General features: G+C 51.8%; 9 protein-coding genes across 9 annotated transcripts; 7 read left to right on the top strand and 2 right to left on the bottom strand.

Annotated features, from left to right (window-relative positions):
• Nucleotides 1-701: 701 nt before the first annotated feature.
• On the top strand, nt 702-3,200 carry N7506_001987 (uncharacterized protein; the record flags this gene model as incomplete). The annotated part of the gene is made up of 7 exons (XM_056951283.1): nt 702-1,191; nt 1,243-1,757; nt 1,817-1,928; nt 1,988-2,352; nt 2,403-2,792; nt 2,843-3,032; nt 3,094-3,200. 7 exons carry the CDS (start codon nt 702-704, stop codon nt 3,198-3,200), a joined length of 2,169 nt encoding a protein of 722 aa, XP_056817198.1.
• Nucleotides 3,201-4,100: 900 nt separating this feature from the next.
• Nucleotides 4,101-4,949, top strand: N7506_001986 (uncharacterized protein; the record flags this gene model as incomplete). The annotated part of the gene is made up of 4 exons (XM_056951282.1): nt 4,101-4,248; nt 4,324-4,352; nt 4,402-4,539; nt 4,599-4,949. 4 exons carry the CDS (start codon nt 4,101-4,103, stop codon nt 4,947-4,949), a joined length of 666 nt encoding a protein of 221 aa, XP_056817197.1.
• Nucleotides 4,950-5,681: 732 nt separating this feature from the next.
• N7506_001985 (uncharacterized protein) lies at nt 5,682-7,818 on the top strand (the record flags this gene model as incomplete). The annotated part of the gene is made up of 2 exons (XM_056951281.1): nt 5,682-6,051; nt 6,113-7,818. The coding sequence occupies 2 exons, from the start codon at nt 5,682-5,684 to the stop codon at nt 7,816-7,818; spliced, it is 2,076 nt and encodes a 691-aa protein (XP_056817196.1).
• Nucleotides 7,819-8,666: 848 nt separating this feature from the next.
• N7506_001984 (uncharacterized protein) lies at nt 8,667-11,214 on the top strand (the record flags this gene model as incomplete). The annotated part of the gene is made up of 2 exons (XM_056951280.1): nt 8,667-9,275; nt 9,337-11,214. The coding sequence occupies 2 exons, from the start codon at nt 8,667-8,669 to the stop codon at nt 11,212-11,214; spliced, it is 2,487 nt and encodes an 828-aa protein (XP_056817195.1).
• A 585-nt stretch (nt 11,215-11,799) lies between these two features.
• On the top strand, nt 11,800-12,272 carry N7506_001983 (uncharacterized protein; the record flags this gene model as incomplete). The annotated part of the gene is made up of 2 exons (XM_056951279.1): nt 11,800-12,059; nt 12,149-12,272. The coding sequence occupies 2 exons, from the start codon at nt 11,800-11,802 to the stop codon at nt 12,270-12,272; spliced, it is 384 nt and encodes a 127-aa protein (XP_056817194.1).
• Nucleotides 12,273-12,394: 122 nt separating this feature from the next.
• N7506_001982 (uncharacterized protein) lies at nt 12,395-13,375 on the top strand (the record flags this gene model as incomplete). The annotated part of the gene is made up of 3 exons (XM_056951278.1): nt 12,395-12,546; nt 12,642-13,216; nt 13,260-13,375. The coding sequence occupies 3 exons, from the start codon at nt 12,395-12,397 to the stop codon at nt 13,373-13,375; spliced, it is 843 nt and encodes a 280-aa protein (XP_056817193.1).
• Nucleotides 13,376-13,854: 479 nt separating this feature from the next.
• On the bottom strand, nt 13,855-15,230 carry N7506_001981 (NAD(P)/FAD-dependent oxidoreductase; the record flags this gene model as incomplete). Its single annotated transcript, XM_056951277.1, has 2 exons — nt 13,855-14,915; nt 14,969-15,230. 2 exons carry the CDS (start codon nt 15,228-15,230, stop codon nt 13,855-13,857), a joined length of 1,323 nt encoding a protein of 440 aa, XP_056817192.1.
• Nucleotides 15,231-16,435: 1,205 nt separating this feature from the next.
• On the top strand, nt 16,436-18,312 carry N7506_001980 (uncharacterized protein; the record flags this gene model as incomplete). Its single annotated transcript, XM_056951276.1, has 2 exons — nt 16,436-16,699; nt 16,750-18,312. The coding sequence occupies 2 exons, from the start codon at nt 16,436-16,438 to the stop codon at nt 18,310-18,312; spliced, it is 1,827 nt and encodes a 608-aa protein (XP_056817191.1).
• A 444-nt stretch (nt 18,313-18,756) lies between these two features.
• nrps6 (putative nonribosomal peptide synthase) lies at nt 18,757-22,608 on the bottom strand (the record flags this gene model as incomplete). The annotated part of the gene is made up of 1 exon (XM_056951275.1): nt 18,757-22,608. The coding sequence occupies one exon, from the start codon at nt 22,606-22,608 to the stop codon at nt 18,757-18,759; it is 3,852 nt and encodes a 1,283-aa protein (XP_056817190.1).
• Nucleotides 22,609-22,726: the final 118 nt, after the last annotated feature.

Here is a 22,726-nt window from a genome sequence, read left to right as displayed (position 1 = left end):
TTGACATCCTCACTCCCCAGTATTTCAAGAATGTTCCAGGGTTTGTGTTGATCAACAGTCCTGGAGCCTGGAGGTCCACCCGACGATGGGTCCAGACTCCATGTCCCTCCCTTACGTTATACATTGAATTCTCGCACGTGATACTTCATATGCACGTGATGCTCCAACTTGACCTCACCATCGACACGTGATTCTATCGCCGATACTGTGATGCTATCAGCACGTGATATTATATCTCACCGCCTATATAATACCACGGCCACTTGGCCAACAAATCACGTGAGATGAGTCTTTACATCACCGCCTTTAGCTTCACATCACCGCCTTTCGTGCGGTGAAGCCTCCATCGCGTCCCCTCCCCTTGCGATTTCCAGACCGCCCTCTACCGCCCTCTGTTTTGCCCGCACATCATCTCAATCATCGTGAGATTTGTTTTCATTTGAATATTGAGTCTTTCTTTTGAGAGGCTCTGGTCCGATTCGAGGTTGCCAGGACCAGCCAGTCCTTGTGACTGCGACGTGGTTTTATCCATCCCACCATCCCGTTCGATTCAGTCCACAGCGGTGTTGACCTGGTGGGCTTGATATCCTTCAAAAATCCAAAGAACATAACGAAGACGGCTCTCGTCAGTGAGGCACTGTATTCGACATAACAATTGACGCGTGTAACACTTCAGAAACACGTATCAAAACACCGTCGCAATGGGCCGCAAACCGAACCAACTCATCCTCGAGTTCTTCCACCGGGGTCCTAAGCTGGAAGACGCGAGCAATCGATACCAACACACCTGCAAGGCCTGTGGCGAAGTGTTCCCCAAGGGACGCATCGACAGCCTGACCAACCACCTGGTGAAGAAGTGCCAGGCCATCCCCCTCCGTGATCGTCAACGCGTCTTGTTGCGACTCCATGAACTTCCTGACCTGACTGATGGGGAGTCAAACAAAGATTCTCCCACTGGAAAAGGAAAGGGCGAAGGCGGATTCCCCAATCGCCAGAACTTCGACGGCCTTAACGTCCTGGCCGAAGCCTCGCGACAGGTTGGCGCATCAGACGTGACCAAGCGTCCTGGATACACCCAGTCCGTGACAGCTGGTGGGAAGACTGTGATCGTTGACCCTGCGCTCGAAGCGGAGGGATTCCAAGGCCAGGCTCAGGGATCTGAACAGGTTGATGGAGCGGGAAATGCCGAAGGTATGGTGGCAGCTCATTGTTTGAGTCCTCTGATCACTGACAGCAATGCAGGAACTCCTCAATCGTCCAACGCGCCCAGCATCCCCGCTCTTCCAAGCCACACTCCCAACGAGCACCACGGCTCGCACTCTCCCCCGCTTGGCGATACCTCCATGTCGCCTGAATCCACATCTAATGCGCGTCAGTCACAACTGTCTTTGATTGCGGCATCTGCCAACGAGATGGTCCCACAGGGGCTCTCACTAGATGGTGACAGCATTGGTCCTGATGGAATAAAATTGGGTCAGTGGAGCCAGCAGCTGTCTACTCATGAGCAGCTTCTGTTTGACAGTCTGGCGGAGCATGACCCCTCCCTGACTGCAGCCACCCAGAGGGCTGCTTCTTACCCTCGTCCTATCGCAATGAACCCCAACACACAAGCGAAAGGATTTGTGAATGAATTTGGTAACTCCACCAAACCAATGAAACCCAAGGTTCGGGGACGCTTTTCGGCAGAGCGACGACGCGAAGTCCAAGATGTGAGGAAGAAGGGAGCTTGCCTGCGTTGCCGCATGCTCAAGAAACCAGTATGAGAAAGACCCCGTAGCCACGTGATTCCCTGACGGTGACTGACGAACTTCGATAGTGCTCCGGTGATACCCCTTGCACCACGTGCGCTAGCGTTGAAAGTGCCCGCCTTTGGAAGCACCCGTGCCTGCGTACCCGCCTTTCAGATGAGTTCGAGCTTTACAATGCCAGTACGTCATTCCCATTGCCTTGAGTCTCAAAATAGCCTCAAAATCTAACCTCCCTCTAGACCTCAATTCTACGCTCGCCTACCATGACACCAACAGCATCAAGGCCCAGGTTAAGTTTGAGAATTACTCTGGCCGTATTGAAGTCACGCACTTTGAAGAGAGCAACTCGTTCATGACATTCAATGGACTTCAAGGCCACCGTCAATCTGTCTCTGCCCTTGACCCCCAGCTCCAAGCTTTGGGCGACGATCAATTCTCTGGCTCTTTGCAAGAGGTTTACTTGCTGGATGCTGATTCTGATGACATTCCCAGCAAGCTGGAGATGTACATCAAGAAGAACGCTTCCTACTTCTATGAGCGAGAGACCTCGCCTTTCATGAAGCCAACTCTGCTGCTTGCTGCGGAAATTAACTCATCGAAGAAGGTATGGCAGCAATTTCCTGGGGTCTGAACCGATCACTAACATGGCAACAGGACATTCTCTTGGAGCGTGTGCTGGAGCTTTGGGTGGCTACTCACATCCTCGTCGACACCGAACTTACCTGGAAAACCTACTACAACCCTACTCTGCCTCCTAACTCCTTGCACTCCCTTTCTCAGCCCTCCGACGAGGGTCGTTTGCCCATTGAACAGGTCTCTGACCCAGAGTCCCACGGCCTCCTCTGCAGCCAGCTCCGTGCCGCCATGGAAAAGCGCGCTTCGCAGCTGAGCAAGTTCGTCATCAACGACCTTGAGCGTCGCCTTCTCCAGCGTCAGAAGTGTGGATGGTTTGACACCTTCATTGTTGCAATTATTCTTCTTAACTGCGTGGAGCGCACTTGCTGGCTCTTCCGCTCCTGGGACAATGAGAACTTCTCCCAGCGTGTAAGGCACCTCCGGTCCGTGATCCAAGCACTTTATCTAATAACTCCCAGTGGCCCTTGGACAAGCGTCCCCCCTACTACTTCAACCAGTCCGACCGTTTTGCCGACATCCTCGAGATGCTCCTGCGCATGCGCCATATTCCTCCCAAGGCTACCTTCCGTCCCGACAACGGCATTCTCAAGGCTGTCGATGGCAGCGACGAGCATGCAGTTCGCTGGTTTGATATGATTCAGCTTACCCGTAAGTCGCATCCCAGGACGTGTTTGCTTGTATCTTGAACTAACATACTCATCTTTACCAGCTTACTTTATCGAAGAGCGCAAGAACGCCGTCTTCGACCCATCCGACTCGCGCTCCCTTGATTGTCACCACAGTGCCAATCTTCTCGAGCCCAACAACGCGACCTAGTCCGTTGCACAACCCAAAAGCGAAGACTTGAGTCCCCCTTCTCGTATCTAGAGGGGCTTCATTGCTGGTCAGAATTGTCGATACGAAATCAAAGCGAAATGCATGCGACAAGCCAACCCCGTTCTCGACTGGGGCTTTCTAGCGAATATTGGTTGATCCCGGACGTGGCTTGTCTATGGAGTTTGTTTGCCAGGGAGGAAATGTGTTCATGAAGCGAGATGCCAGCCGCAGGAATCAGAAAACGTCAAGAAAAAAAAAAAAACCGGGGGATGAATCATTCATGAGAGCCGGCAGTCATTAATGTCCAGGAGTTTGGTGCTTGCCTGGGTTCCTTTCGCTATTTTCTGGTATCTCTAGCTTCTTTCTGTAGGTTTAGGATATTATCCATTTGACTTGAATAATGGTATTAGCTCTTTGAATTCATCAGTTTCCTTGTTCTACAGTATGTCTTATCACGCAGCATGCGAGTTTGGCCATAGTTACTCCCAAGGCCCTTCACAGCCGTCCAGTCTTACTAGATACACAAATCGGCAGTAGTCCCGATTTCGCATAGATCGTCGCACGCCGAGGTCTTGGTATGGGTTACACCGTCCGAGAGACTAATAGATACTATGTTGCCATCGGAAGGTGATGATAACGCAGTATCATCTTGCAGTGTTGAGGAACATACAGAACCAAAATAACCCTGAGGATATCCCCAGGAACTGGGTCAGGGCAGAAAAGCACAAAGAATTACAGGAACCCGACAGAGTTTTGTCGAGAATTGTAGCATGATTGGTTGGTTCGCTGCTTTGGGTGGCCAAACCCTCGGAAGTGACGTACTTGTAAGTTGGGGATCGGCTGATGGACATACCCCATTTTAAGATCTGGAGAAATTCCCCCTTCACTCCCTCAACCACCATGCCTCCTTTCCGCAATCTACTCGGTCGCAAGCCTCAATCCAATTCCGAAGACCCCGTCTTCGACGAGAACCATCTCTCTCCCGGAGGCCCCGCGCCGATCCCGCTTCGGAACAGCCAGGATGAACCAACCGAGTACAAATTGAGTGGTATGATCGTCCTCTAGTCGTTGATCATCTCCGATGCGCTGTTGGAAACAATCGACTAACCTGATATACCTACAGTCGTCAACGACAGCGGAGTCTACCTCCCGGTATGGCCTTTGAGGGCGAAAGCATGAACCCTACTAATCACCGCACCAGCCGTCTCCTCCGGAGAGACCGAGCTTTTGGCGCCGCTACCCAGGCTCGAACAAGTCCACCAACCATCGTGACCTCGTCGATGATAACGAGCCTTTCTCTATATCCCGCGAATCCTTCGACTCTTACCGTCGATCCTTTGTATGTCCCCGCAACCTTGCGCCTCGGCAATTCGACCTGACATCCAATGCTTCATCTAGGATATCTCCGCTCGCTCACCTATCATCCATCCTGATTCAGGACCCTCGCGAGCTTCTCTCGACTCTCGATGTTCCCGATTAACCCCATCGGGCACCCACTCCACCACCTTCACCAAGCCTGACCCCATGGAAGAAGAAACCTTCGAAGACGTCGGTCTAAGCGACGAAGTAAAGCCCAAGAAGAAGGGTTTTCTTTCTAGGTTTGGTGATTCTTCTAATGATGCGCAACAAGCCAAGTCGTCTACGTCCTTTGGATTCCATATCCCGGGCCGGAAGCGCGGCCAGAGTGGTGGTGGCTCAGAACTTGGATCCATGAAACTGCCCCCTACTGTCACTGCTGATGAGCAGTAATGAAATACCCCAGTGCTCAAGTGATGATGTAGAGGTTTTGTGGGTTTGGGTCTTTCCTGCGGCGTTCTGGAGTTGAGTCGTGTTACACACGCTCGGTTTGAGGCATGATGTAATTTCACGATTCGGAATCTGGCTCACGTACATGTTGATGTGTTCTAAGAGTCCCGATCGCTGTCACATGTTTTCCTTTTTGTATATTTGCTTTGAAACCTGACTGAGGGTTGGCGGGTACTATATGTTCTAGATACACGCCTTCTTTCTGCTGCACATTTTCAACTTGCATAATTTTTGTCTTGCATTATGGGTGGCTGCTAGTATTTTAAAGTAGCTCTCGAATCCTTTAGTTGGACGTGATTATCTAGAATTGCAGTTGCTATTGCTCGCATGCTGGAGGATTGAGCTTGATTAAGCCTATTGCATGAGTAGGTATGGCCCTAAGGTTTCGAAAGAAGCCCAGAAGCATGTTAATAAGATTCCCAGAGCGTATGCCTTCGACCTAAAGACAAAAATTATTGGAATAATTGTGAAGTATCCTGTAATGTCCTTAGTGTTTCTTGTCGACTTGATAGATTTCGCCGCGACTATCTTATCAGTGCAAACTGTGCAAACAAAAAAAACTTCCTCCGCCTGCGACCAAAAAAATTATCCACCAGTACATCGAGCATTCTCCGCTCACAACCCCAGTTTTATTTTTTGTTTGGAGATACCCTACAGTCAACTAAATCATTAGACATGGCTGGATTGAAGCGTGCTGTCGACGGCAGCGAGGAGCGCAATGGCAAGCGCAGCAAGACCAAGGAAGGTTCCGCATCCAAGAAGTCCAAGTCCACAGCGCCCGTGAAGAAGTCAAGCTCTTCATCAAAGGATTCCAAGAAGGACTCGAAATCCAGCAAGAGCGACAAGAAGCCCTCAAAGAAGGTCCAGAAGGAAGAGTCCGAGGATGAAGACGACTTTGACATCGACGATGTTTCCGACGAAGATATTGATGCCCTTGATGCCCTTTCAGACGACGATGTTGTGATGGACGAAGCGAACGATAAGGAAGAGGAGGAACCCGAGTCTGACGAGAAGGAGCAGAACCAGCCCCCAAAGAACCCCAACAGTAAGGATTCGTTCTATCTTGTTTTCGGATGACCATGAAACTAATCGCTTGGCGTTTTCAGACAACTCCCGCGAGTCTCACATCAAGCAAAAGGCGCTCCAACAAGAGCGCAAGGCCGCCAAGCCCAATGCCGATACCGTCGCCCGGTCCAAGAAGCTTTGGGAGCAGCTGCGCCGCAAGTCCCACGTCCCACTGGAGGAGAGAAAGAAGCTGGTCAAGGAACTGTTCGAGATCATCACCAACCGAGTCCGCGATTTCGTCTTCAAGCACGACTCCGTCCGAGTTATCCAGACCGCCCTCAAGTACGGTAACCTCGAGCAGCGCAAGCAGATCGCGCACGAGCTGAAGGGCACTTACAAGGAACTGGCGCAGAGCCGATACGCCAAGTTCTTGGTCGGAAAGTTGATTGTGCACGGAGACGAGGAGACCCGCGATTTGATTATTCCAGAGTTCTACGGCAATGTCCGACGTCTCATTCGCCACGCTGAGGGTTCATGGATTCTCGACGATATCTACCGCCAGGTTGCCAGCAAGGCTCAGAAGGACAGACTTCTCCGCGAGTGGTACGGTCCCGAGTTCGTCATTTTCCAGAACGAGGGCGAGACATCTTCCGACTTGGGCAAGATTCTCGAAGCTCACCCCGAGAAGCGTGGACCTATCATGAACTACTTGCGTGAGATGATCAACCAGCTGGTGCAGAAGAAGAGCACTGGATTCACTATGCTCCACGACGCTATGCTGCAATTCTTCCTCAACACAAAACCCGGCAGCAATGAAGCCAACGAATTCATTGAGCTGCTGAAGAGTGACGAGGAGGGTGATCTGGTTAAGAACTTGGCTTTCACCAAGTCCGGTTCTCGCCTGATGTCACTGTCTTTCGCATACGCCAACGCCAAGGACCGCAAGCTCCTTCTGCGATTCTACCGTGACACCGTTAAGGCCATGGCCGGTGACCTCCACGGCCACCAGGTCATTCTTGCTGCTTACGAGGTCATCGATGACACCAAGCTGAGCGCCAAGTCTTTCTTCCCCGAGCTGTTGAACCAGAACGACCCCGAGGAGGCCCGCAATGAGGAGCTTTGCTTCCAGGTCAACGACCTGACTGCCCGTATCCCCGTACTATATCCCTTCGCCGGTGACCGCGTCAAGTGGCTGCTTCCCGAAGCCGACCAGAAGGTCCTTGAGGAAGTCCGCGAGGTCCGCAAGGAGACCTCCAAGAAGGATGCCAACGTGCGTCGCCAAGAACTTGTCAAGGTGGCCTCCCCCACACTACTCGAGTTCATTGCCGCTCGCGCATCTACCCTCCTCGAGACCACCTTCGGATGTCAATTCCTGTCCGAGGTCCTGTTCGAGGCTGACGGTGATAAGACCGCCGCTCTGGCCGCTCTTGCCGTTGCTGCCAAGGAGCACACCGAGGCCCGGGACACCGCCCACGCTGGTCGTCTCCTCAAGTCTCTCGTTCAGGGAGGACGCTTCAACCCTGCGACCAAGAGTGTCGAGAAGGTGGAGCCGGCGTTGAACTTCCACGGCGTGCTTTACGACCAGATCAAGGATGAGGTCGTGGAATGGGCGACTGGAGCCAACCCCTTTGTCATTGTTGCGCTGGCTGAGTCCGAAGACTTTGAGAAGAAGAGCGAGCTGCTCAAGACTTTGAAGAAGAACAAGAAGGCGCTGGAGCAGGCCTCTGCGTCGGTGGTTGAGAAAGACGGAAAGAAGAAGCCTAGCCCGGCCAGCAGCGGTGCTAAGCTTCTGCTGGAGAAGATCTAAGGAGTTGTGTAATTATGTATACATCAAAAAGCAGATATTTTATTTATTGTTCAATGATTCCACTCTAGTGATCTAAATAATTCCAAGGCGAAGTGCAAGTGCAAAGTGCAAGTGACAAGCTTTCAGGTGTCGAGGTGTCAGTTCAGCCATGTCCAAGTGTCGCCGAAATTGCATTCTCCACAAGTGGAACAACCACGGATCGAGACCGATCTCAGGGGTTCGTCCAATTTTACTGAATTGTCCTAATTTGCTTTGTTTACTTCGCAAAATTTGGGTGCTTCTGACGGGATACAAACGAAAAAAAAGCACCAGAATTCTCTTCTAAGGTCAGTACTAGGGTCATCCTGGCGTATAGATGGTGTATAGACTTGTTTTACCGGACCCTTGCTATGCGATAAACCCCTTTGTACCTCGGCCGTTGGGTCTATACTTAAACGGTCATTGGCGCGAGACACGAAATTAGAGGATTTTAACCTTATCCATTGCCCCGAGGGAGGTATACAATTGTACAGGATTAGTCGATGTGACCTGTCAACCTACATATACTCAAAACACGATAAACTACGACTATTGAAACATTGCCATAGTCAAAGGCTAAAATAGCTCCAGGGCTACCTTTCGAGGTGGGAATATCTTCATCGGCCAATCCCGAATAGGTAATGATCACACGCTAAGTGTGATCTAAGGGGACATACAGACTCTGGTCGACTCCGGGTTGGGCCTGAATTTTGTGCCTCTCTTTTTCCCTCACCTCCACACGCTGTACACTTTGCCAGGCCCCCGGGGCCCCCGCGATAAGAGAGAGAGAACGAGAGAACGAGAGGAGAGATAGAGCGGAAGCGACAGAGATGCCCTCACTCACTCTAACAGACCCGGACATGATCCTGCCGTTCGACGGTGCACGACAATCCCAAACTCCCTCCCCACCCCAACTCGCGTATCTATCGAACCTCAACTCCCGCCCACACGACAATGCCCCCGCCATCCCTCGACAGAAGAAAAATTTTTCTCGCCATGCCTGGACCCACGACGACGTGAACGTGAGCCGTCGCCTGTCGGATATCGGCGAGGAGCTGTCGCCCGCGAGGTCGGAAAGTTTCGACGACGCCAGTGGCCACGCGGATCAGCAGGCGCAGACGCAGACGCAGGAGAAGGATGATCGGAGCAAGGACAATGCATACAGCAGCTCCAGCTTGACCGTTAGCGCGGGGAGCCGACGCGCATCTGCATCGAAAGAAGCCCCTGAGCACAACGAAGCGGACGTCTCATCCGTGCATCCGGAGGTCGCGAGAGCGCAGGCGAACGCCGTAGTCGGGGCTGGACCTGCTACCTTGCCTGCGAGCAGCGCCGTGGCGTCTGCAGCTGCAGAGGGCAAGGGGCCAGGAGAGGAGTTCACATCCGCGATATTGAGCAGTGAGGCGGAGCGGATTCTGGAAAACGCGAAGAAAAGACTGAATGTATGTTGCGATTGATATAAGTGGGCTCATGGGACGGGAATGCTAACGTTTGCAATCGTAGCTTATGGAAGGGAATCTTACGCGCGCGAGATCAACTACGCGTACATCGTCTTCGCCCTCGCCCTCGCCTTCGAACGCGGGATACATACAACCTCTGGGCAAACAGCAGCCTGTTGGTGGCTTGTATCGGTCGATTTCGAAGACGGATCCTAGGAACTCTTCGTTGAGACGACAGTCGCTCATTGCTTCGCAGGATACGACGAATAATCGACATTCGAGGGTGCATTCTGAGACGAATATTCCTTCTGAGTCGGCTTATGCGAATGATCCTCAGCGCATGTCGCGTTCGGTCAGTGCGATGGGCGCTAGCAGTTATTCGAGTCTTCATACCGATGACAGGTCGTTCCAGTATGCGCCTACTCGGGCGTATCTGACGCACCGATCGTCTATATCATCTATCAAGCCTCCGATTCGGGTGCAGGAGCAGGAGGAAGAGCCCCAGGGCCAGACGACGGAGTCTCCTGTCTCTACACCTGGAACTCCCATGGACTCTCCTCAGGGCTTGGGAATCTCATCGGACGAAGAGGCAAAATCCAGCCCGGAGAGCTTTAGCCCGGTCTACAGCTCGTTTGGGCCTCCTAGCCGCGCGCAGTCGCAGCTGCAAGTTCGCGACCTTCAATACCAGATGAAGGGTCTCCACATCAAGATCTCTTCGCTCAAGGTGAAGACCCAGGAGGACAATCTTCGGCGGCGCAGCTTGCAAAGCTTGCGCACTCCTAGCCCGTTGACGGCAGCCGATAACTGGTATGCCAATGGGCTAGAGCTGAGAGACGGCCAAGGCAGCCGGGGATCTGATCCCCAGCGTGACACCTCCCGTGGACCCGCTGCTAAAGAGCGGCGGGACTCAGATGAAAATATTGCAGGCCCTACTCCCAATCCCAGTGGTGCTCGGCAAGTGCATCAATCCAGTGAGTATGACGACGCTCAATCCATGGACGAGAGCATGTATGAGGATGCCGAGGAGGGTGACTATGACGAGATTGATCGCGAAGCCTTGGATGAGATTCTACGAGAGCCGCTTGACGAGGATCTGGAGAGCGACACGGAGGCATTCCCTGACATGCAGGACGCGACACCCCATGAAATGCGCGAGGACGCTTTTGACTACGAGCATTTTATCTTACACAGCGCGCTGGGTAACTACACCCAGCAACTGCGTCGCGTGAGCACCAGCTCGAATGAATCCGTCGAGACAACTAGGCCCACGTATACCGCGCGACACTCGCGCACCAACAGCAACATGTCCGACTCAACTGTGGCCACCTTTGCCACTGCAACCGAAGGCCGACCCGAAGAGGAGGATGACATTGACAGCGTGATGTACTGGGACCGACGCTTCAATCACGGTTCGTACCCATCCCAACCTAGGACTTCAGCCTGCTTACCCTTCCAATCAGAGCTACGACATGGCCACTCCCACAGCCATTCTCGCTCCCAATCTAACTCACAACCCCCTGCCCATGCCCACAGCCACCAACCCAGCCCTATCCAGGAAGTCGAGGTTGAAGGAGACCGATCTGCGACGCCTCGTGGGACACGCGGTCACGAAAACGGCGCCGCCACCCCTGTCAATGGCACTTTGTCGCCTACCAAACCTAATGGCCGCTCGTCGTCTGCCACTGCGGGCTCTGCAACGCCGACCTCTCTCGTTTCGTCCCTTGTGTCCACTGTGCGCGCCGCATCCAGCACACCCACTGTCGGCGGTATCAACGAGGATGATACCCAGATGCTGGAGGCACTCTTCAGCAGCTTGGGCCGGGTGTGCACCGATCTGCAGTCCATCACAACCTCCCCCGACCCCGACGTCAAGGTTGTGCGTGTCCTTCGTCGGCGTCTCGATGCGGCGCGAAGAGTGCTAGACGGCGAACTTGATGCTTGATCAGTCGCCTCCCTTTCATCTCTACTGCACTGCTGGATATCGTTAACCCACACCAGCGCTACTGACGTTCTTTCTCTCCTTTCTCCTACTTTCTCATGATACCCAGTCTTTCAATGATTTCCTTGATGTACTTGAAACCTAGTGGCGCTACATAAAGACAATAAATGTTTAATAGAACCAAGTATAACACCTCCCAGCGCCTAAAAACAAAGATACATAAGGCCCATTTCTCCCCCCTTTCTGCCCCGCGATCCCCAATCACTTCATTTATCGCCGATCCCACGATAAGACAAAAAGTCTGTCGCACCCCTCCAAAACAATCCCAGCAAGAAAAAGAAGAAAGCAAACTCCCCCAAAACCAAAACCAAACCAAACTCCCAGACCCTCCAAACCACCAAACCAAACACCAACCGCGTCCCCTTCCCCAGACTCCACCCGAACCGAACCCGCGAAAAAAAAACAACAACAACAACAGCCAAACTGCCCCCACGAACCCCAAGCCCCAGAAAAAAAGACAGCAGCCTACGCACCCATCTCCTCCGCGCCCTCCACACCCAAGCGACACAAGCACACGCGACATCAACCATGAACATGAGCGCCGGCCCCCGAAATCCATCCGCCAGCATCGGCCCCGGCGCATCACAGTCGCACTCCTCGCGCCGCCTCCTCATATTCCAAGAAACGCGCAACCCCGCCAACGTCGCCGAACCAGTTTATCTACCAGTCAACAAACTCGGTCTACCCATTTGTGGACCAGGTCCTGAATTGCCGTCTATTTTGGAACTGCCGTTGCGCGTCTTGAGGGTGTTTACGGATATTTTCAATACGCCGAAGTATAAGGGATGGTATGTGATTTTGTTTCTTTAATGCGCTTTTTTAGAGTCGCGGTTTCTGGCGTGTCTTTCTCGTATCGGACGCTGACTGGTTCGCGTAGGGCTATCTTTTCGGCTGGACCGTACTATGATACCGCTGAAGAAGGCAAATTCTACGCCGTCGTCCTCGAACAGACTTCTAGTGTTTCTTCTGGAGCGCCGGAGGTGAATATGGGGACGCCTTAGCGTGGGCTGTGTGTTTTTTTTTGCTGGCTGTTTCAACTCCTGTCTGGGACTGAGGAGTGGTGTTGAGCTCTATCTTTTTTACCTTTTTCTTGTACATTTTTTTCTGAAACGTGTCTACGGACATGTTTATTCCGAGTCTGAATGGATGGGCCGTGGAACTTGTCTGGGATCTGAGTTCCAGGGTTCTTTTGAAAGTACCAAGGGTTCGAATTGTTAGTAGACGTGTCTCCGAAGTCAAGGTGGGAGTTGCCTATTTCGGCAGCGGCGGCGATGGGTATGGTTTCTTGGTTTCTTGATGCTGTTTCTATTCTTCTCTTCTCTACGCCAACATTTGACACAAATTCGCACTGAACTGATTTCCCATACCAGTCGCGAACTTGAATCTCACCCACTTCATTTCTTTGAAATGCATACTCCGACGAGTCTTGCTATGGCGAATCGAAAGAGCTGGAAGACGGGAATCATATCCTGCGTGGTGGTCACCACTGCGTGCACACTTTTGGTGCTTACCGCGAAGGGATTCAACAGGCTGATGACCGAGGAGAACTGTCACAGTGCTATGTGTAACTTGCAACCATGGTGGCAGCAGACAGTTTACCAAACCTCTGCAGAGATACCTACACCCATGTCCACAGTGAGCCCATCGACCATGACGACAGATGCACCGCACATGCAGCTCAAACGGGAGACGAGCAACGCAACGGGGAATCCAACAGAAACCCCAACAGAAAAGACAGAGAAGACTGCGGTGGAGACTACAGCAGTTGAAATACCATCATGCGAACTCACTTCGTGCGAGCATACACAGAGCAACGATCCAGGCCGAGGAATGGCCCAGGGAACCACCGCGGAGACAGTCCCGCTGGGTGATGACTCCAAGTCCGAACATGGGATGGATCAGATCGAGGAAGAGAGTCAATCACAGTTTGGCTGCTTGAACAATGGTGACTGCGGATTAGGATATGAATGTTTTGAGGGACGATGCAGACCTGGGTGCAGCAAACATCAAGATTGCCCGTTTGGGTATGAATGTCGCTATGGACGGTATGGATACCGGTGTTTTGAGAAGACGGGGTGGCATCGGGAGTGCCGGGAGCACTTGAGGTTCTGTAATCGACATGGGCAGTGTTGCAGTGGGTGGTGTGGGAGGGGGAGGGGAAAGGGGAAGGGAGTGTTGATGTGTAGGAGGGTGAATCAATAGTGTGTACTCCGTATAGTGAGGTTATTATAAGGAAAGAATGAGAAAGTGAGGTCAACATATACGAAAGTGGTAAAATTTGTTAATCTGTCATGGATAACCGAGTGGGAGGCTCACCGCCATGCACATTTCCCTGCTTCGACGCAAGTCAGCGGGCACAGGTGCCTGGTACGAATCCCGGGGTTGGCATTTCACTCGTGCGAGTAATCCACGACGCTGGAGGCCACTAAGCAATGGAAATGACCCTTGAGGGAAGCAATTCTGCAGAGACATTTCCACCCCAGGATGGCGTCGCCAGATTACACCGTCTCGTTACAGGGACTGGTGCAATTTGGTGTGACAACTACTTTTTGTTTTTTATTTCTACTTTGACCTATATTTACTTTACTCACTATTCACCCTCGCCTTGAAACACTCTGGCAACCCTGTCTCCTCCCATCTCTCTCCACTCACCAACTTCGCCAACCCCAATGCACAAGTAAACGCAATCGCCATCCCATGCCCATTGAACCCAGCACAAACCCACTGCCCCTCAAGCCCATCAACAGCCCCCACAACCGGCACACTGTCCCTAGTAATCCCCAGAATCCCCGTCCAAGCATAGTCAAACCCCTCCCCATGCCTCTCCACCTCCCAAATCCCTTCAAACTCCCGCCGACTATTCTCCGCCAACACAGTATTAAACCCACGATCATCAAAAGAAGCCTCCGCCTTCCACTCCTCCGTCCCCACATCGCCCCCATCCCTCGTCCCCGTCCCCCCAATAACAACCATCCCATCCTTCAGCGGATTAACAGAAAAGAAATGCCCCCCTCCATACCTTAACGCCATAGTCTTCCCCAACGCCTCACCCCCAACAAACCCCCCAGGAACAAACGTCTGCGCCTGCGATCGACGCGGTCTCAACATCCCCCCAAGCCCCGGCACCAGTAATCCCGCATACGCATTCGTGCAATGCACCACCGTCTCCGCAACAACCGTCCCACGCGACGTATGAACCTCCCATCCCCCTCCTCCCCTCCCTCTCACTCTCACAACCTCATCCACAGGACAATGAGTCCAAAGCCCCGCGCCCTTGCCGACAACATCAGACAGAATCCACTGTACCAGTTTCGCGGGATTATTCGAAGCAGCGGGCCATTCGTAAGCGCGCAATGCAGAGCGGACCCGCGTTCGAAATCGCGCTTCTTCGCCTTCCCAGATCCGAACCTGCGAGACGTCGCCGCCGGCGTCTTTGTATGCTGCCAGTGCGGACTCTTGTTCTGCGATTGATTCCGGTGTCATGCATACGTCGAACGTGGTGGTGTCGACGAAGTCGGAGTTGATGTCGTGAGTTGTGATGAAGGCGCGGGTTTGCTCGAGGACGCGCTTTTCGTTTTGTAGGATCTTGATTGCTTGTTCTGGGCCGTGGAGGGAGGCGTAGTGGGGGAAGCCGCGGAAGGCGTCTTGTTGAGTTGTAGATTTGAATTGTAGAGTTGGGATTGTTGGCGGTGCTTACCTGGTCGTATGTGGCCAGCGTTGCGTCCGCTGGCGCCGGAGACGGCTTCGCGGGCTTCTAGGATTAGAATGTCCGTGGGGTTGGTTCCGTTTTCGATTAGGCTGAAGGCTGTTAGGGCGCCTGAGATGCCGGAGCCGATGATGGCGTGTTTGGTTGTTGTAGGGACTTTGGCATTATAGTTGGCGTTGAGGTGGGGGAATGATCGTGTTCCGCGGTGCCAGTGGGATAGACAGGCTGATGGGAATGGTAGAGAGGGTTCCATGTTTGGGGTGATTTGGTCTTGTCGAGTCCGGCGAGATACGATTCAGTCGGGTCAAAAGAGGTAAGAGGTGGCCTGGAAGACTAACAGGTGCGGTTTGGGCTTGCTCCGCACTGAGGGGAACTGGGAGATAACGCAATCTTAGTGCGGAATTGATTCGGGGGTTTAGCATCGATTTATATTCTGGAGTTGCTGGCTTGCGTAAGAGGACCGCTCATGTGTAGCACACTGATGGACTTGGGATTGTTGGCCCAGATGTCACAGACAACGTGCGGGTGTATATCAAGTATACTGTACCCTTTAGGGTATGCTTCCTAGCGTGCTGTTGAGGCATGTGAGCAAGTGTCATGATCTTGGACTTGAATCATCAAACCTACTGTTGGATAGTACTGCCAGAGTGATTGCGAAAACATGACTGTTTCTGTCTCAAGTAAAAATGAAGAAGGTATGTGCGCTTCATATAACTCTGAACTGAAGCGTCAAGGATGCTGGCTGCATGGATAGGCCCTTGGGCTAGAATCATGCTCATATTGAATGGCCTTGGAATGAGACCTGCATCTCTTTTGAAATCTGCGGAGCACTCGTGTAGAGATTGTTCTCATCGGATTTAAGGGCATGCAAGACGGAAAATGTCGAGGTTGTTTGCTGTCATGGAGTTGGAATCTTCACCATCTCTCAAGGGAATCTTTCAGTTACTTGACATCCTCTCTAGAAGGGGTCCCTGCCAACTACCCTCAATCAAGCTCGTTTCACTCCCTCACTCCCTTCTCTTTTGCTCATTGCAAATCGTCCTGCTTGCCCTGCACTCTATCTCGGGGAGACTACTGTTTGATCGCCCATGGTCAAGCTCCCTCATCTCGTCTCTACTCAACTTCTCTTTCCACTTTCCTTTACTCGTTGACAAGTCATCTGTTATTCTCTCCTTTTTTCGAGAAGAACCCCGTTTACGATTGTCAGTGCATACTCCAACGCATTCTCCACCCGCATTACAAACCAGGATGAGCTCTTTCACGCCCATCAACGCCCCAAAGAGGAGCAATGGTATCTCGGCGTCTGCCAGACTCCCAACAAGATTCAAGAGCAGGAAAAAGGCAAACTCGCCAAGAAGACCTACGCTGAGGTGGGATCAGCTTAAGCGATACGTGCTTTGTTGCATCTTCCGATTCTTTTTGTGCGATGGTTGGCAGACCAGCAAGATCTTTTCTCACATGTTCCGAAGTCACTTGGCCGAAAGGCATTTTCAGAGCGACGTCGGGTACAAGTGTCTGCATGCTCAATGGCGAGACATGGGGCGCAAGAAGAACGCTGACTACATACATGTCTACAATGCCACATTTGAGCCGGGAAGCGAGATCGGAGACCTCATCAAGCAGATCCGAGCTGCGGCTGCCTTTCTGAACATCAAGCTACGGGAGAAGAGGCTGCTTCAGCTCTTACCGACTCGGGCTCAAACTGACCGTGAAGATCTACCGGTACGTTATCTGAAGCTTGGTCCCAAAGTCTAGGATAACACGGCTCTTAGGACGTGGATTCTATTGGTCCTCAACAGGCACTGTCCCATTTTCAGAACATACGCCGATATGCCTTACCAACCCGGGCACGTGTGATCAAGCCTTCTGTGTCGGCGGTGCTGCCCGTGACGAGCCCTTACTTCTCAGATCCAACAGACGGCTACCATAAGCTAGCAGTGACGAGTCATGGCCAAGTCTGCCTTTTGGGTCACAACGAAAACCAAGGCGAAAGCACAGATAACGTGCAGGGAACCTCGGACCCCGTAGTGACTAGCCACGGCAAACTCTGCTTGTGGTGTTACCACGAAAACCAAAGTGAAAGCACACACAGCATGCAGCAAACTGAGAGCCCCAAGGTCACTAGCAAGGATATGGAAGATCCGGATGAGATTGATGACGAAGGATTTCCAGAGACGGAAATTCCGCCTCTTCTTTACAGATGGTTCAACGAGGACTCACAAGGAGCTAACTGTGAGACAAGAGGTCCACACTCGGCCAAGGGATTTGTGTCGGGTCTTTTTTGTCAGGAACCGTATTTCAGCAATGATGATCTCACCGATAGTCAGTTGGAAAACTACTTCATCACGCATGTGAACAAGCTGAAGCATGCAACCCCGTTTATTTCGACATCTGAATCCCCATTGGCGCCGATACATAGAGCTATCAAAAGCTCAAAACTTGCATATCTCGCAGTGATCGATACGACAAAGATTAAAACACGGGTCTTCCTGGCAAACCCAATTGCAAAGCAGACCGACACATTCACAAAAAGGTGGGAGGGCAAGGGGGAATACCTGATCTGGGGGGAGGTCCCTCGATGTGCTGTCGCTTTTGTGTTTCCAGTGAGCGAGATTGAGAGACTTGCAGCACAGAACAGGGATATCGGTCGTCTTTTATTGTTGAGGATTCTCCGCAGATCACGATTTTGCGATCAAGTCCTGCGGTTTCAGCTCGCTAAACGCAAAAAGCACCCTTTTAAGTCCGGGCGAACCCTTGGCAAGTTTCTTATGCTACTTGGATTCCCCCGTCTGTACTGGGAGGACTTTGCACGCCGATTTATGTCATGCTGGGGCTGGCATAAATTGGAAGATCAGGTTGAATTTCTCCGTGGGCTCAAAAGTGAGATTGAATATTCCGAAGAATTGTCAGACTCCGAGTCAGAGGAAACACCATTCCAAAGGGCTTTTGATAAATTGCGATCGCCCGCGTCTTCGGACATTGAGTACGAACCTTCGATTATCCCAGGGGACTCTGACTCCTCGACTGTCACCCTGGAGGCGTGGCCAGAATCACCAAATGCTTCTGGAATTATGGAGAATCGAACTGAAACTACTGACGATGGTCATTTTTCTACTCACGAAAGTATGTCGAGCTTTGGTTTGTTGGGAATTTCACTGAATTCTTCACCTACGAATGTCCCGCCAACAAATATTCACTTTCATGAACCACCCCCAAATCGTGGAGGTCACGTTTCTGTTGTTATCCCCCACCAGGCCAGAGGTCTACATGCTTCCAACGGACAAGACATTGAAGATCTTATGGTTCTGGATGATGATGGATGGACCTCGCTTTAGGACATGCCGAAGATACCGAGGCCGACGACCCACTAATGCAAAAGAACCGCGGCAAGAAAAGATGTTCAACTGTGAAGATATTTCTGTGTGATTAATCCCGAAGCGTGCCGTTGAAAGACGAAAAAGTACTAAGATTAATGATCAATATCAATTCAAATCCCCATTCATCTGTTTAACCAAAAATACGTTTCCTATTCTCCATGTGGTATATCCCAAACTTGGAACCTCGCGAGGTCAACATAAATATTGGAAAAATTGACGATTCAACGAAACCTTGGAAATTATCTACAACCTTGGAAGAAGGATAAGACTGCTCACGACAAAGAGGATGACTCAACCTGTACTTGCTAGTAGTTTGATTGGTTGCAATTCTAACAAAACGGAAAGTAGGCTCCTGTCTTCTCCAAAGTTCTTGCTGACGTTGTTCTATTTCATCTGCCCTGTCTATATACCGACGCTTTCCGAGTCCAAAATTGCATCAGGGAACGAAAGCAAGTGAATCAAAGCACTGGAGAACATATCCATAATGCCATCGGCGCGAGATTTGGTGAGATCCATAGACGCCATGAGAGTGGCCTTTAGACCCTTCTCCGATGGCAGTGTAATGAGAAAAGACGTTTTGGATGGATGGGTTGAGAAGTGCGCAGCAATCTTCCTACATTGTAAGTCACCATCTACTACATCCCATTCGACCTTGAAATTCTCATGTATGATCACCGTGTCTGGCTCTGTCCCTGCAGGCCACGATGTACACGTTTCCACAATGTCGTCCATTCCAATGAGATCAAAGTCCATAGCCAGGGCATGGTTGGATTGAATGGCGTGTAATAGGTCCCGACCAGTAATACCTGCACGATACTGGACCCGCACCGGCGTGATGTTCATGCATGGGCCGATGATGCTGCCCACTGCTGGAAGAGGTACACTGGCACGGCAACTGCCCAATTGTCCAAACACAACGTCCTCCTTCTCAACCTCGTGCCGCAGAACCCAAGACCACGCCGCTTTGACGCATGTAGCCTGAGTGATGCCTGCGGGACTGGGAATATTAGGAATGTCTCGACTGTAGAAGAACCTTTGAGATTGTAGTGACGCATCGTGCTGCGCTCTATCATCTCGGGCTCCTAGTTGTGTCGGTGATGCGCCGGTCAATAGATGGCGCCAGAATAAAAACGCCTCAGGTACACGGAGCTGACTGCAGGTGCGAGTGTAGGCCGTGAAGTCCGACTCCACCTCAATGGAACGATTGTTGTAGGCGGATAGAAGGGCTCTCACGAGTGGCTCGAGACACATGCCGTCATACTGGGCGTGACAGAGGCGAAGGACGAGGGCACTGACTTGGGGGCCTGCCATCGCTTGCACGAGTGTCAACTGCACGACAGGGCGATCTACCCGGTAATGGTTTTCCAGCCCAGTTTTGCAGATCGCCTGAGCGACACCTTCCGTAGTATCTCCAATGGGCACTTCGACAACCGTGTATGAGTCCGCGATTTCACGAAGGACAAGTTGAATATTGCGGCCGTGGAATTTGGGAAACACAGTCCTGAGAATAGGCAGCCTTTTGATGAGAACTGCCCATGCTTCGCCGAGCCGCTTGCGATCCAAGAAACCGTCAACACGAAATACCATGAAATCGACGCACTGGTCTCGGGCACACGTCATCTGGGAGAAAAGAGTGGGTAAGACATCCTCCACGGTGTGCATGTCTACACCCGCAATGCCTTCCCGCAAGACATCCTCTCGAAGCTTGCGGAAAGGGTCTGTATCGGCGCAGCTAACCTCGGATTCCAATAGACTTTGGTCCTCACTCTCAGCCAAAGCGGCAAGAGTACTCTGCTGCAACACCTGGGACAGCTTGATATGGAGGCCATCTGCACGCGCTACCGACACAAGCTGTCGCGCTGTCAGTGAGTTACCCCCCAGGTCGATAAAGTTGTCATTCATGCCGACAGAGTCAGGATCAATCTGAAGAGTTTGACCGCATGCTCGTTGGAGCTTACCTTCTGCCTCAGACTGTGGGGCTCGATAGCAGGGCCGGTCTGAGACATACTCCAACAGTTGGGTCCGGGACAGCTCTGAGGCTTGCTCGTGGAGTTGTCGACGATGAACCTTTCCGGTGGTGGTCCGCGGAATGACACCTATTGGTATGATTGTGGTCGGAACCATGAATGAAGGGATCACACGGCGCAATTTGACTAAGGCGTCTCGTCCCCGAAGTCGAGAATACTCCGTGGGGGGAGGAAACAGGTCATTGTCCAGCGTTTCTTCATTCTGTCTCTCTGCATTGGCGATGAAAGCGACCAGCATTGGCTCCTCGCCTTCCTGTTGTATAACAGTTGCAATAGCGAGGTTGACTGTTGGGAGGCATTCTCGGAGATGACTTTCTACCTGCCCTAACTCAAGCCTCTGACCTCTGATTTTGACCCTGTTCCCTTTGCGGCCAATCAGACAAAATGAACCATCTCCAAGATCGTACTTGACAAGATCTCCAGTGCGCAGAAATCGACAACCCGAGCCGTGGGAGCGGACCTGCTTCAACCAAGATGGAGCCCCGAGGAAGGTGCCCTGCGTCTCTGCCTCATCGCCGATGTACCCCTGAGCAAGACTTGGACTTTCCAGCAGCAACTCACCTTCGGCGCCTATAGGCATGAGGCGATGAACGTTTTGTGGGTCGACAATCCACCCCACGGCAGCAAAAGGGAAGCCAATGTTGCGAGGGTCGCTACCCTCTCCCCTGCGAGCCACCATGGTGCCTTTTGCATTTTCAGACTGACCGTACAGACCGTACAAGTCAACACCATGTCCCAGCCACTTTTGAAGATCAGATTCCAAGCTTTCCTCGCCAACAAACAGTAACTTCTTTACGCTGGAGACTCTCGCTGGGTCTAGAATACGAGCCAACGACGGCGTCAACTTCAGCCAGTTTGCCTGGAGCTCATCGATCACGCTCTCGAGATCATGCTGCAATTGCTCCTCTGACGGGATACAGACACAAGCTCCCATGGTTAATGGAGCAAGATGGTCAGTTATCGCGACCGCAAAATCATACGGCGCAAATTGAAATACCCGGGATTCTTGAGTCAGACCGACCGCTTTGATGTATTCATTCAGTCCACTGCAAAATGCCGCGTGGTTCACCGTGAATCCTTTGGGTCGGCCTGTTGATCCGGATGTGAAACAAGCGTACATGGCCTGGCCGGGCTCAGATTGTGCAGAATAATCTCGGCATAATGACGAGTCCTTGCTATGCACGTGTTCTTCGAGGCTGAGAATCGAGACAATATTGGGAACTTCCAGGTTTCCCGCCAGTGACTCCTCACCAGTGGAATGAATGACGGTCTCCATCTTGAGTGCAGTACAGATTGATGCCAGATAAGCTGCAGGCCGAGCTGGGTTAAGAAGCACGAATGCACAGCCTGACTTGAGGACGGCCAACATGACCAACGGGGTCCATCTGCTTTTGTGGAGGAGAAGCCCAACACATTGTCCACGAGACGAGCCGCAACTCAGAAGTTTTTGCTCCAGGCGGCATGAATTCTGGGTTAATTCTTCATAGGTCCAGTTGCCATCCCAGGCGCATACAGCTGTGGAATGGGGTTGCTTCTGGGACTGTCGCTCAATCAAATCATGAGCGCATATCTGTTCCTCGTAATGAGGGCTCTTTGGATTCCATTGCGCCAACTTCAACAGTCCCTCTGGGCATATTTCTTGCAAATGTTGCACCCGAACAACATTAGCAGCCTCAGCGGATGCTTCCACTATGGTTCTCATGGCATACGCGAATTGAGAAATCATCATGCGCACAAATGTGATATTTGCAGTCATAGTGGCTCGAATCTCAGATACGGATTGAGGACTGTTCATAGTCACAGTAAGTACTAAACATTGCTCTTCATGCGGCGTCTCCAAAGGGAGCTTCTCAAGCTCATTTGGGTCTTTCTGGATGATCAGAAAATTCTCGATAGCGGAAGATGACGATGTTGACAGAGGTCCTTCATTCTCAATGAGCGATATGGCAAGCAATGCATCGGCGACACTTTGCTCTAGATCAAGGGCTACATGGCATGTCTCCACGGAGTCTACCACATTTGGGTCCAAAGCACAAAATCGAAAGTCCACATCTTGTGAATTGCTGTAGACGGCAATGGTGCACGCCCAGGCGAGCTTTAAAACAGCCAATGCATTCAAAGGGACTGGAAAAGTCACCGAGACTGGAAGTGCGACTGTAGTGCGCGAGTGAAATGTTCTCAAGGAGACATCGTCCTGGCCTATTTCACACACTGCGGTGTCAACCATACTGTGTATTCGTATGTCGATTATCTTATGCAGGCTCCAAAAGGGCATACATTTTCAAAGCATTAGGTACTTTGAAGTGATGGTAATGAACTGAGCTATAGCCCCGAGGCCTCGCTGA

Source organism: Penicillium brevicompactum (assembly GCF_028827555.1).
Source record: "Penicillium brevicompactum strain IBT 35665 chromosome Unknown utg000001l_segment0_segment0, whole genome shotgun sequence".
In the NCBI taxonomy this organism is placed as follows: Eukaryota; Fungi; Ascomycota; class Eurotiomycetes; order Eurotiales; family Aspergillaceae; genus Penicillium; species Penicillium brevicompactum.
The sequence above is the reverse complement of the archived record's forward strand: the minus strand, read 5'-3'. Positions and strand labels throughout refer to the sequence as shown.